The sequence below is a fragment of the Haemaphysalis longicornis genome, unplaced genomic scaffold (genome assembly GCF_048455015.1).
Source record: "Haemaphysalis longicornis isolate Haplotype H1 unplaced genomic scaffold, Haemaphysalis longicornis Haplotype H1 scaffold_6, whole genome shotgun sequence".
NCBI classification, from domain to species: Eukaryota; Metazoa; Arthropoda; class Arachnida; order Ixodida; family Ixodidae; genus Haemaphysalis; species Haemaphysalis longicornis.
Window position 1 is genome coordinate 150,009,255 of NW_027526407.1, and position 12,796 is coordinate 150,022,050.

General features: G+C 50.1%; 1 protein-coding gene across 1 annotated transcript; it reads right to left on the reverse strand.

Moving 5' to 3' along the window:
• Positions 1-8,568: 8,568 nt before the first annotated feature.
• LOC144143299 (uncharacterized) lies at positions 8,569-12,490 on the reverse strand. Its single transcript, XM_077675072.1, has 3 exons — positions 11,727-12,490; positions 9,541-9,860; positions 8,569-8,747 (listed from the first exon to the last, which is right to left on the reverse strand). The coding sequence occupies exons 1-3, from the start codon at positions 12,488-12,490 to the stop codon at positions 8,569-8,571; spliced, it is 1,263 nt and encodes a 420-aa protein (XP_077531198.1).
• Positions 12,491-12,796: the final 306 nt, after the last annotated feature.

Consider the following 12,796-nt stretch of genomic DNA (forward strand, 5'->3'; position numbering starts at 1 on the left):
TTATTTTGGACAAATTTGTTTCGACGGGCAGTGCATACTACTAGAACATAGGCAGCGTTGTTGACTTCGTAAAACGCCCAGTCATTTAGTTATAAGTGTTAAAACATGGTTGACACTCGATTCGGTTCACATGATCGAAGAGTTGAGGAAGTCAAAATACCAGTAAGAGTTGTGCTACAAAACAAATGACAAATGAGCCTTGAATTCCAAATTGGCAATGCTTTATCTCGCGTAGTATTGACTGACTCAGGCGCAGTCCTAACGAGCAACTCCTGACGCTCGTAATGGCTCGCATGGCTCGTACGACATTCCCACCGCCTGGACTGGCTTACGAGCGCTGGCTTGGTGTTAGAACAGTCGACTCTCGATAATTACAAGTTGATTATTTGAAATGTTCGTAAAGCAGCAGGTCAACTGACACTCGCGCCAGTGTAAGCAGTCCTCTCTAAGTACAAGTTTGTTTTATTCAAAAAAATTGGTGTTTTATAGTGCCCCCAGCGCTTGACCGGATGCAAACGATGCTTTATTCACTGAGAAATTAATCCATTTAGGTTAAAATGTTGATTTTCCCGCGAAATAGTGTTTTTTCATGGTCCGCAATGACATCACAGGAACCGACCACTCTGCAGCCGATTCTGAAGCCTTGTTTACCGTTAGTGAACCTAGATGGCGCCACCATACCATTGCAAGCCGTTTTCTGCCTTTGGTTTGTTTTTGACCGTATTTAAACCTGGATTGTTTTTGTTCTGGGATAAAAATAATCGTCTCGTGAAACAAAGTGCTCGCTCGACAAATATGGTCAAGTAAGAGACCGTTGCTTGCGTCAATCGGCCAGTGTCGTCTGAGACAACGAGAAAGCACCGCAGTCCCGTGCAGCTAAACCAAGCATAGTGCGCGCAGTACCAACAGCAGTACTCATCGGTACTTCTATGTTTTCGTGTACTTTCATCACGCTGTCGCGGCGCGAGGGACAAAGGCTCTCTTAACTTTTCTGTCTGACACGGGACTAACCGATGTTCTTTAAACTTGGGATCCTCAGATTTTTTCTCCTAGTGCTGTAATTTTTGTCTACGTTCAGAACTGATTTTATTTTCTTCTCCCTCTTATTCATCGTTGGTGCGCACTTTTTCCCCTCTGCTTTTTTTTTCACCTCACTATGTTCACCCCCATCTGAAGTAGCAAGCTCCGCCGTTTGTGGGGCTAACCTCTTCAGTATTCATTAAAGTTTTTTTCTCTCTCTCTCTCTTTCATAACTTCCACTGGTTGTCACACCATACTTACTGATATAAAAAGAATGTGCGCTAAATTTAAGCGCAAATAGCTCGTTTGGTAAGCTTATAGGCTCTGCCTAATTTGCGTCTGCATTTGCCGGCCTCCGCCAATCGCAGAGCTGGCCGGTGTGACATCATAGGTTCTGTTCCTAGTGGATCTTGTGGGTTGCATGGCCATTCCTTTTTTTTTCATAATTATATCGCTTATTTGAGCGAAGTTTACGGTAAAAGTGGTGTCAGTTTGATTGTAACGAGGCAATCTTCTTAATGAACCAAACTTGTTTTTTGTATTCACGGCTCTTTTAATCTTCCGTGTTGCGCACAGATCCGTGTGAGCAGTTCGAGTGGTGGACATGTCAGACTTCGAATCCGGCGATAAGTCTGAACTTCGCGTCATATTGCGTCGAACTGCCGACGAAAGTCTAGATTGTGAACAAAATCAAGAAGGGAGGTGTGTCGTCGACAAATGGCAATGCTGTTGAGCTTTCTGTTTAATTGTAGGTTCTGTTGATTTGAAGTTTTTAGCAGTCCCCAGGGACTTCGTTTTAGTGGGAGTCGATAAAACTACGACTGACTTTTATTCGTGGTTCGTAGTGAGATGAAAAACCACACAGGGGTGTAGTCGTTCTAACAGTCACACGTCTTATTATTTGTTTGTGGACGAACCCGATGAAACACGAATTACACCTTATTCTGCAACCATCACCCTCCAGTGGACGCCCATGCATTGGCAGTAATTCTAAAGCCTTACAACTTCACGGGAAACTATTTATGTCAATTGAACTTGGCGCAACCATAAAGTGGTCTTAGCGGTATTTACTATGGTATTTACGGTATTTACGGTATTTACTATGTAAAATTACCGTATTTACTCGATTCTAAGCACCCCCCTTTTTTTTTCAAGATCGCGATTTCGAAAGTAAGGGGAATGCTTAGATTTGAAAAACGTAAATATCCCCCCCCCTCCCCCCGCCCCGTTCCTTTTTTGCAGAGCTGTCTCAACGAGACAGGCGCAAGGAATAAAGTTTTATTTGGCACACATTCAAAAGGAAACTAGTGACAGTTAACCCACCGCTTCCGCCTGATAGTCTCTCTCACTACCATACGAGTCCCTTGTGCCACCATGGCCGGCGCTCTCAGTGTACCCCAGCCGGCCGTCTTCTGTTCCATTGCACTGTTTTGTAATTAAAAACTTCATTAATGACTTCGCCACAACGTTACTCGGGCCCGTTTCCAAGCGTATGAAATCCACCTTTGCCATGGTTGCTTAGATTTGCATGCAAAGTTTTTTCCCATTTTTTTTTGCGAAAGTAGGGGAGGGTGCTCAGAATCTGGGGTCACTTTGTCCAGCGAGTCATCGTGGCGGTGGCCAGGCAGGAGGACCCCGGCGACCCGGTGACGGGGAGCGGAGGACCCATGGCTACATCTGCGGTGACGACTCCGGCCAAGTCATGAAGACCTAGCAATAGGACTTCATTCGCAGGCCCCAAAGAAGTTTTATCCAATCCAATCTATTGAACCTGGAGGTGTTTAGAATAGAAAAAAATACGGTATTTACACACTCAAGGTGATTTTTGTCTATAACGAACACCTTTACACCCTATAGCAAAGCATAAAAACGACACCCTTTTAAACGTTCTTACAAACGACAAAATACCCTGTAAAAGGGTGTTTTATCGTGTTCTGGCTAGGGTGTAAAGGTGTTAGTTAGGGACAGTAAAGTTTCCATAAAGGCTAAATATAACTACAATGTTGATTAGATTGAGATTTGCAGAACATTTGAGAGAAAGTTGGCTTTTCGGCAAAGCGTATACACTTTGCTGGCCGAACACGAAATAGCGGAATCCCGAGGAGTGAGTTACATACGGTCTCGCTGTAACATGTCGCATAGCAGATAACGCCACACGTGCTGTCGTAGCTCGCAAGCAGCAATGAAGAGAAACTGACACATCAGCTGGCCAGGTTCGTTGGCCGGCTAGCGCAGTGCATTCATTCCCAGTGCAGCCGCTGCCGCCAGTACAGCCGGCCGTCCGGCGCATGCGCAATCCACATCCCATAGAGGCGCGCGCCTTTCTTGGGTACGTTCGACAGTAGATACCCACCAACAGCAGATAATAAGCACTCTAAGTTTACAAAATAAAGCCCCTTTCTTAAGAGAATGATGGTTCAAACGCGGAGACGTGTCGAAATGGTGGCGCGATCGGGCAGACGTGGGCCCCATAGCGCGAGGGACCCACCTTCGGGTGCGACCACGGGAAGCGTTCTTGAAGTCTTTCTTGGGGTGCTTAAACCCAGAAATCTTGGTCTGTCTGTCTGTTTCTTACTCGATTCAGCCACCCGGCCAAAGTGAAACGAAGTCTGCGCAATAGTCTTAAATACTCACCGCCAAATCTAAACGTCGAAGTCCAGTTTATATGTACATACTTGTCAACATTGTTGAACAAGAGCAAGACATTACGCAAATATAAGACAGAAAATTAATTCACAAGGGATATTTACAGTGTTCCTTTCCAACTGTCCGTTCCAACTACGGAAAACAAACACTATTATTTTCTGCTGCCACCATTTGGAATGCCTTACCCCCTTACCTTAAATTGTACCCCTCCCAGTGCTCGTTTTATAGGTCTGTAAGAAAATTCATACTTGGTACACTCTCATAATCAAACTCTGATCGCCTGCTTCATTCCCCGCTCAACCTCAGGTATAGATGGTGCTTCGTACTTACGTCACAAGAAAAAATATAGATAACTTCCTGAACTACCTACTGCGCACATGCGCAGTACTCGAATTTTACTACCAATATATAACTATTTGTATAAATTTGTTCCTTTGTGTTATATTTTTATCGCTGTGTATACCGCCTCCCCAATGATATTTTTGTTTGCATTATGAAACGGGAAGTCCCCCTGTCGGATTTTTCCATGGGACCTCCTTCTGTAAAACCCTGTTTTTGTAAAAACTGCACCGAACTACTCAATAAAAACAATGTCAATGTCAATACAAAATTCATAGATGCTTGATTTTTGCGAAATGAAATACTACATCCACTGCAGAGAAAAAAACACTGTCGCCGGCTGTCGCCCGCGTCACTATAGCTTCTGGGGGCATTTTAAGAAATCGAGTGCAGCAGTGACGAAAGGTTCCACTAGATAGGTTCCATGCTCCGCTTGGAACGCACGTGGAATAAGGCAACGGGATTCTATAAACGCGTGAGTAGGGCGCCTCGATTCACGCGCGTCTCCGCCGTAAGCAGCGCTGGCATCGAGGCATCCGGTCTGGAGCAGTGCGACGCGGTAAATTTAAATTGACTTGAGCAAATCTTTAGCGTGTTTACCTTGGGAGGAGCGCGACGCAAGATGAACAATATGAGAGGTGAGCGGCAAAGTGAAGGGACGCAGTTACGTGGAAAATTTCGACAAAGACTATCGTCTTACATTTGCAATGAAAGGTGCAGACACGCGGCCAATTTTTTTTCTTGAGGCGCTTGAGGTGCCTTCGCTTATCACCATCATCGTCTTTTTAAACACATTTTGTAAAGTTGGCTTCCCTGCAGGACGCTTTGCGCGACAAACGATGTCATCAGTGAGGCATAGCAATGTAATTACAAGAGGGGAAAATCACGGTAGCAAAAGAGCGCAAGCTGTGACGAAAGCTGAAGAGGAAGAACACGTTGTTTTGCCACCATGACTGACATTCACCAACTCGCCCCACTGTCCAGACTTATGCTAAAACCAATCTAAAACGGGCAAAACAACTTTAACTGAAAAGAAACAATCCCGCACTTACGCTTACCGCAGTTAGTATCCACTGAGCTATATCTACGAAAAAGTTGAAACCGATCTAATGGGCACAAAGCCATGTAACTTGCGCAACTTCAGAAAAATTCTTAACCACAGGTTGCCTGCCGCCCATCAAACCACCTTAGTGTCCAAACATATATTAACCAAACCAGCCGAAACCGAAATAAAACGGCCGAAACCACTAAAACGTACATAAGAACTGGAACTGACCAGAAAGGGAACACATGTTCGCGATATTTTATTTATAGGGCACAAATGTGCTATAAATAGATAACACGTGTGACTAAAAGTCTGTTTTAAGCAAATTAAACAACTATCAAAAAGAGCGCTTGACGGAGTTAAACCAAGCTTCACAAGATTGCTAACCAGAAGCGGAACCTGTACATCAGTACATCGGCACCCGAGTTCGCCCAGACGGAATCTAAATAGCATGTGGATCTATGTTCAACGGGTCGTTTCCCTCGCCGGCAATGAAATGTAAATTCGCGGCCGGGCTGACTTACGGCCACAGATAAAAGCTACTATTCCCTTCATGCTAACCCCGTTCGTTCGGCCAGAGGCATGGATTCTTCCCTGCATGATCAGCTGCGAGGTCATCTCACGTGATCGTCATGACCGCCATTTTTTTAGGGGCGAAGCTCCTTCTGCTCGGGGCAAGTCCATTGGCGCGCCGTGTCCACTAGTTCTCGAGGCGACCGCTAGAGGCATAGCTGTGCAATAGTTCATAGGTCGCTAGCTAGATGGCGCGCCGCCGCTGAAGGCGGCGCGGCACACACCTGTACAGAAAGGTTATCGCGGGAGCACCGAGCAAGCAAGACCAGAGCGCCGTTCCGTGGCATTTTTTTTATTCGCGAAGATGAGATTATGCTGCACTCCCTCACCCCTTGGCTGTTGCATAGAATTCGCTCACCCCGTTCTGCAAAGGCCGACTGCCGCAGTTTTTTCCTTCATTCCTTTTTGGGAGACGTATCCGCGTTTTGTACCTCGGCAACCTGATGACACCGAAGATACCTCGGTATTGCGGCATTGCGGAAGCAAATTACAATTTTTTTACACAACAATGGTCCGGCATGCAGGCGTAGTTACCCTGATAAGGCTGCGTATCAGTGCCGATGTCCATGTCGATGACAAGAGAAAAGGATAAAGAAAAAAAGGGCCCATCTCCCCGCGAGGGGGACTCGAGTAAATGCGTCGCATAGGGGGTGGGTGTATTGCGTTAACGTTTAGTGTTTGGGGAGTTGGTGGTAGTGAATGCGTTGTATCAGCAGCTTCTTGACGTAGTTTGAATGAGTCAAGGATATAAGGCGCGGTCGCAGCACTGGTTGAAGGTCTTGATTCCATCCCGTACAACGCTGACTCCGACGACAGCATCTGAAGAGAGCGAAGGCGATGACTGGATTGGAGCCCCGCACATACCCGATTTTATCTGGTTCGAAAGAAATTGACAGCGAGAGCGAACGCCGAGAACCGCCCCATCACGGCACGACGGCGCCACGACCACGTCACGACTACGTCACGATCACGCCACAACTGTTGTTGCTCCCGCGCCAAACTACGACGCATGCGCGCCCCACCTGTTGCTGAACGCGATCCGAGCACGCAGAGAACACGCGAGGAGCAGCGGAGAGCAGGCGAGGAGGAGTGGGGGAGAGGGCCAAGGAGATACAACCTCCTTGGAAAGGGCGCACCTGGAACGGCTGTTGCGGACGCCGAGGCACGCCGACAACGCCGGGTGACATCGTGAGTTAAAGAAATGCTCTGCATTTAAAAGAAACGAGCGTGGCCTTTATCGTTCTTGACGTCCGTGCGCGCACTGCCTGGAACAGCCATTGGAGAAGCAAACCTAGCACAATCTCGTTGTGGCTGATGCTAAAAAGTGTCACGCTAAGGCGCTGTCGTCGCGGTCGGTCGGCGCTCTCGCGATAACCTTCACATCGATCCCGACTGTACTCCTCCGTCTCCGCTGCTCCGCTGCATACTGGGGCACCCTTATAACAACGTGTCGAGTCTTTATATGATATGTGGACGAATGTTTCACGGTTTTACCGATAAGCATTGGAGCTTCGCCCCACTCATCATCATTCACTTCGTGGAGATGGCGGGATTTATTAGATTTTGCTCTTAACGGGCGGTGAAGACAAAAACCGTCGATTTGCAGGCATGAATTTACACTTAACCTAACCATCACGCTTAACTTCAACTTTGCTAATTCACTCAGCTCCATTCCAGCCACGAAGTGCGTTTATTTAACAAAAAGAAACGCACAAAACGTATTGCAAAACTTGTAAATTTTCCGCTACATGACGTCAGTAGTGACGCAACAATTACGGGAATACTAAAAACATCGTTACTAGTATATTTCTCTACGCTAGTATTCCTACAGACACCGGTATACAATCGCGAAGTAATGTTTCTTGTCGATTCCGCAGGGCAGACGCCAATCACCCAGGCAAGATGACGTCATAAAGACCTGACCAAAAGGCGCCTGGTGCGTTGCCACTGCTTCATCCATTGTCCTTAATATCCGGATTTTTTAACCCGAAAGTGTTGTATTTCCGGACACACCAAGATTTCTATGACGTCATATCCGTCACGGAAATGACGCCAGCACAACGAACACAGGAGAAACGCCAGAAAAAGTTTCATTGAGGCGAATGGTGCTGCCGTCTAGAAGAGGTGAAGCGAAGTAGTGCATCAAGATGCTAACAAGCGGGGACAGTTGGCGTAAGCTGCGTCGTAGCGATGCCGATGGGCGAATGGCGCGAACGCTGGCTGATTTTATGCGAAGGGGAACGCCATCGGGCAGCGGAACGCGTTCGCGTGTGCGCGATTCAATCCACAAATTCTACCTCTCGCTTTCGACAATGTGAGCTCGTCACAGCGCAGCCGTCTGCCGTATACGCCACGGAGCAGCACCGACATGGTCGCACCTCTCCTGAAGCGACCCGCTAGCAGGACGTCGGTGCAGATTTCGCTGCACATTTCACTTTCGTGCTTTACCGATTTCTCTGACAAAGGAATCAACCGCAGTTTTTGGAGTTTCTGATAAAGTGTGTGTCATTTTTATAGGACAAAGCAGTCTTTTTGTTGGAGGAACCTTGTACTTAGTCTTTATGGGATTTTCGCTGGTCGTATGAGGCTCGCTACCGTATTTTTCAGCCGTCATGTTTTCTAGGTTTAAGTTTTGCATAGTCTTACTACACGAGAATAGTGTAGAGACGCGCCCGGGTAGCGCGGACGCCGCTCGCCGGGCCGAATGTGGGCGTGAAGCCCGCGAAGAATGACCCAACAACGCGCAGTTCACGAACAGCAAAAAGCCCCGTTTATTGCCCACCAATGCCTGTATACAGAGTGGGGGCGCCACCTCCCAGTTACTCCAGTCAACAGGTGGCGTCCTCTACATCCCTCCTTCCGGAGCTCTCAAACACAAGTGCTACAAAAGAGCACCACCAAAAAAGAGTCCTTGCAGCAGTCTCACAAATCTAGTCTCCGAGGGGTCACCACGCGCCGGCCGTATCGTGTGTAACGGTGGCCTGGCGATCCTGCAGCAGGTGCAGGAGCTGGAGTGTCCGGTGCGTGACCGGTTGCTGCCCGCTGTGGTCCGGGAGACAGTGCAGATGTCGGGGCCGCAGGGTTGGGGCTTCCCGTGTCATCTGAGGGTGCTGACTGAGGATTGCTGCAGGGGAGGAGGTGTCTGCGGTTTCTCACTAGTATGCCACTGGGTGTCTGGACGATGTACGAGCGTGTTCTCTGAGCTGGGCTTAGGACCGTCGCCCTTGACCGCGTGTCGCGTACCCATACTTCCTCCCCATCGTCGAGAGCACGAAGGTCATGCGCTCCGTGTCGGTTATTGTAGTCTCTCTGTTGTCTTCGTCTCTGGGTGGCATCCCTGTCATTGAATTCTTTCACCTTGGGCCAATCTGGAACAAGGCTTTGAGCCGTGGCTGGCACACGAGTTAGCAGAGAGCGTCCCATGAGCAGTTGAGCCGGGCTGTAGCCAGACACACCGGGAGTGTTACGGTATGCTAGCAGAGCCAGAAATGGGTCTGTGGCCTTCAGAAACAACTCATTGATTGTGCGAACCATGCGCTCTGCTTCGCCGTTGGACTGCGGGTAGCGTGGACTGCTCGTGACATGTGTGAAACCGTAGGTCTTCCCAAAGTCCTCGAAAGCATTACAGGATAAATGTGGCCCATTGTCGCTGACGACAGGCACGAGGATGCCGTGTCGGGAAAACGTGCTCTTGATTGCAGAAATAACGGCGTCCGCAGAAGTGGACCGGAGTGTGATGACCTCTGGGTAGCGAGAACGGTAGTCTACAACAACAAGGAAATCTTGATTAGCAAAATGAAACAAGTCTATGGCCACCCTCTCCCACGGAGCTGATGGTGTCTCGGTCGGAATCATGGGCTCACAGCGTTGGACACGTGTAGAAGCACATGCTGGGCAGTTCTCTACGGCTGCTTTACCCTGGCTGTTGAGACCGGGCCACCACACAGAGTCTCGGGCCACCGCCAAGCATCGATTGACGCCATGATGACCATCATGCAGCAGGTTCACGATGTCTCTGCGTCGTGCTTCGGGCACAACTAGACGTCCACCCATGGACAGCACGTCCTCACAGATGGTGAAGTCCCCACGGTGCTCCCAGTAACGAGTCATGTTGAGCGGCAGCCGGTCTCGTCGAGGCCACCCCTTCATGCTGTATGCTTTCAGCATTGAGCACTCGCCGTCTGAAGTTTGGTGAGACTTGAAGTCTTCAAGACGACGGCCAGGGTTGAAGGAAGGGCTGCCATGACCAGAGACACAAAAAGTTCTGTGCTGTCCACTTTGGACGTAGAAGAGCCTTAAGGATCCCTAGAGAGGGTGTCTGCAGTGGCCAGGTACTTCCCTGGAACATACTTGACGGTGAACAGATATCGCATGAGCCTTATGCGAAATCTCTGGATGCCAGGGGGCATGAGGTCAAGATCGACGGAGCCAAGCAACCTGACGAGCGGCTGATGGTCTGTTTCAACGACAAAGCTGAGTCCGCGCAGGAATTCCTCAAACCTCTCGATGGCCTAAAAGACAGCAAGCGCTTCCTTCTCAATCTGATTGTAGCGCTGCTCAGCGGTAGTCAGTGCTCTTGACGCGAACGCGACAGCCCGTCGCTCTCCCGTCAGTTGCTCCTGCAAGAGAACCGCGCTTAGCCCGAACGAACTGGCATCTGCCGACACAAGGGTGGGTAGCTCCGGATTGTAGCTGGCCATACAAGCATTAGATGCCACCATTCTCTTCAATGTCTCGAAAGAGGTTGCTTGCGCTTGGTCCCAGGTCCAGACCGCATTCTTGTTCAAAAGGAGCCGAATCGGTGTAGTGACGGCAGACAGGTTCGGCAAAAACCTTTAAATGTGGTTCAGCATGCCAAGGAAACGACGGACGCCTGCGTATCTGTCGGCGGTTTCATGTTCACAATAGCAGATACCTTGTCGGGGTCAGCCGAGATGCCACTGGCGCTTACCACTACACCAAGGAACTTGACGGAAGATACCCCGAAGGAGCATTTCGTGGCATTCAACGTAATGCCCGCTTGTTCTAACTTGCGAAGGACTGCTTGGAGTCTGCTGTCGTGCTCGGAACGGTCCCTGCCGAATACTAGAATGTCATCTACCATGTTCACACATCCTTCCTGACCCTCTAGAATCCGAGACATTTGGCGCTGAAACACTTCGGGAGCGGAGGTGACGCCGAAGGGCAGGCGGTGGTAGCAGTAGCGTCCAAACGGGGTTATGAAGGTAGTCAGTTCCTGACAGCTTTCAGTAGCCTTACTTGATGAAACCCCGATTTTGCATCAAGTTTCGAGAAGACTTCGGCATTGCCAAGACGCCCAAGTACCTGGTCCACCGTGGGCATAAGGTGTCTCTCCGGAAGAACTATTTGGTTCAACTTCGTGAGGTCGACAGAAATTCTGTATTCTCCATCCGCTTTGGGTACCAGCACAATACCAGCACACCACGAGGTTGGCACTGTGACTCGCCGGATGACCCCGTCCCTTTCCATCGCGTCTAAGTCCTTCTTGACTACGCCTTCAAGGGGAATAGGGATGCGCCTAGGAACGCTGAGAGAAAATGGGACCGCTCCAGGCTTGATGCGAATGTGGTATTCTTCAGGCATCTCGCTAAGGCCTGAGAACAGCGAAGCTGCGGCCTTGTCGGACGTTGGGGGCCTGTTCAGAGCTTCAGCGTCTTCCACGGTGTCAACAAACTGGACGACTCCCAGGTCCACTACCGCCGAGTACCCCAGCAGAGGAGAGTCAATGTCTGCTACGACGTACAATTTTTTGCACACCGTCCGGCCTCGCCACGACAGGGTAGCAAGAAACGTCCCGAGCAACTTTAGGCGGCAGCGGCCCGGCCACATCAACTGTTCATTATTGGGTTTGTCTAGGTATACTGGGCACCCCGCGAAGCTCGGAGGTACGACCGAAGCGTCCGCCCCAGTATCCACCTTGAATTGAAGGGGGCGTCCGTTGACATGAACAACAACGTGCCGGCGTTCTATTTGCGATGCATCCACGGCGCAGAGCTGGATTTGGATTAAGCGCCTAGTACTATTCGAGCGGCAAACCGCCGCGAAGTGTCGGTTTTTGCGACAGTGGTTGCATGTGACCCACCGTGCTGGGCACTCCGATCGCGGATGAGGGGCGTGGCCGCAAAAATCGCATGCCGTCTTCGGGCCGGCGCGGTACTCGGGAGGCCGACAGACGTTACTTCGTGCAGTTTCGCACGCTGGGGCGGCGGCCATTCGGTACTGCTTATTCGCAACGGCGTCGACGTTGAGTGCGTCTGGTGCGAAGCCTGTTCCCTGGCACCGCCTTTTCTCATTTTCAGCGTCTCCGTACTGACGCGCTTGGATGAGCGCCTCGTCCAGTGTAAGCTTTGGATTGCGGCAGAGCTGGTCGTTCGAGCGAGAGTCAAGCAAACCTACGATAAATCTGTCCCGAACCAGCCGGTCGTCAATTTCCCGAGAGGCGTAGTTGCATTTCTTCACGAGATTTCGGAGCGCCGTGAAAAACGCGTCGACTGACAAGCCTACCGCTTGCGTGCGCTTGTGGAACCTGCTCGATTCGTATACCTCGTTGACGGGGTGTACAAAATATCCCGAAAGACTCGTTGTCACGCCGGAGTACGAGCGATAGGCCTCGGCGTCTGACATGAGAGACGAAAGCACCTCGAGACCTTGGGGACCCATACAGTAGAGGAGCGTGTGTACCTTGGTTTCTTCGGGGGCGGAGGACAGCCCTGAGGCGAAGGAGTAATCCTCGAATTGTTGAAGCCACGCGGTCCATTGGGCTGGGTTGTCGAAAGTGAACTGCGGCGGAGTTCGCAACTTGAAGCTGGCGGTCACGGCGGAAGCGGCGGCTGGGTTATCCTGCATGTTGTACGGTTGTCGCAGGATCCCACTCCTGACACCATGTAGAGACGCGCGCGGGTAGCGCGGACGCCGCTCACCGGGCCGAATGTGGGCGTGAAGCCCGTGAAGAATGACCCAACAACGCGCAGTTCACGAACAGCAAAAAGCCCCGTTTATTGCCCACCAATGCCTTTATACAGAGTGGGGGCGCCACCTCCCAGTTACTCCAATCAACAGGTGTCGTCCTCTACAAATAGCATTTTTGAATGGTCGAAATTTCGGTGGCTCTTTGAATTTAAATTTGTGGGAAAGAAACCGAGGCGCGAGTTT

Excerpts from the sequence above, each read along its gene's own strand:
- LOC144143299 (XM_077675072.1), bottom strand. The coding sequence starts at position 12,490 with ATGCAGGATAACCCAGCCGCCGCTTCCGCCGTGACCGCCAGCTTCAAG. Across the intron at positions 9,861-11,726 it reads CGATCGGAGTGCCCAGCACG|CCCTTCCTTCAACCCTGGCC; the intron begins GTGGGTCACATG and ends TGGTCATGGCAG. Across the intron at positions 8,748-9,540 it reads GCCCGGTCTCAACAGCCAGG|CAATCCTCAGTCAGCACCCT; the intron begins GTAAAGCAGCCG and ends CCTCCCCTGCAG.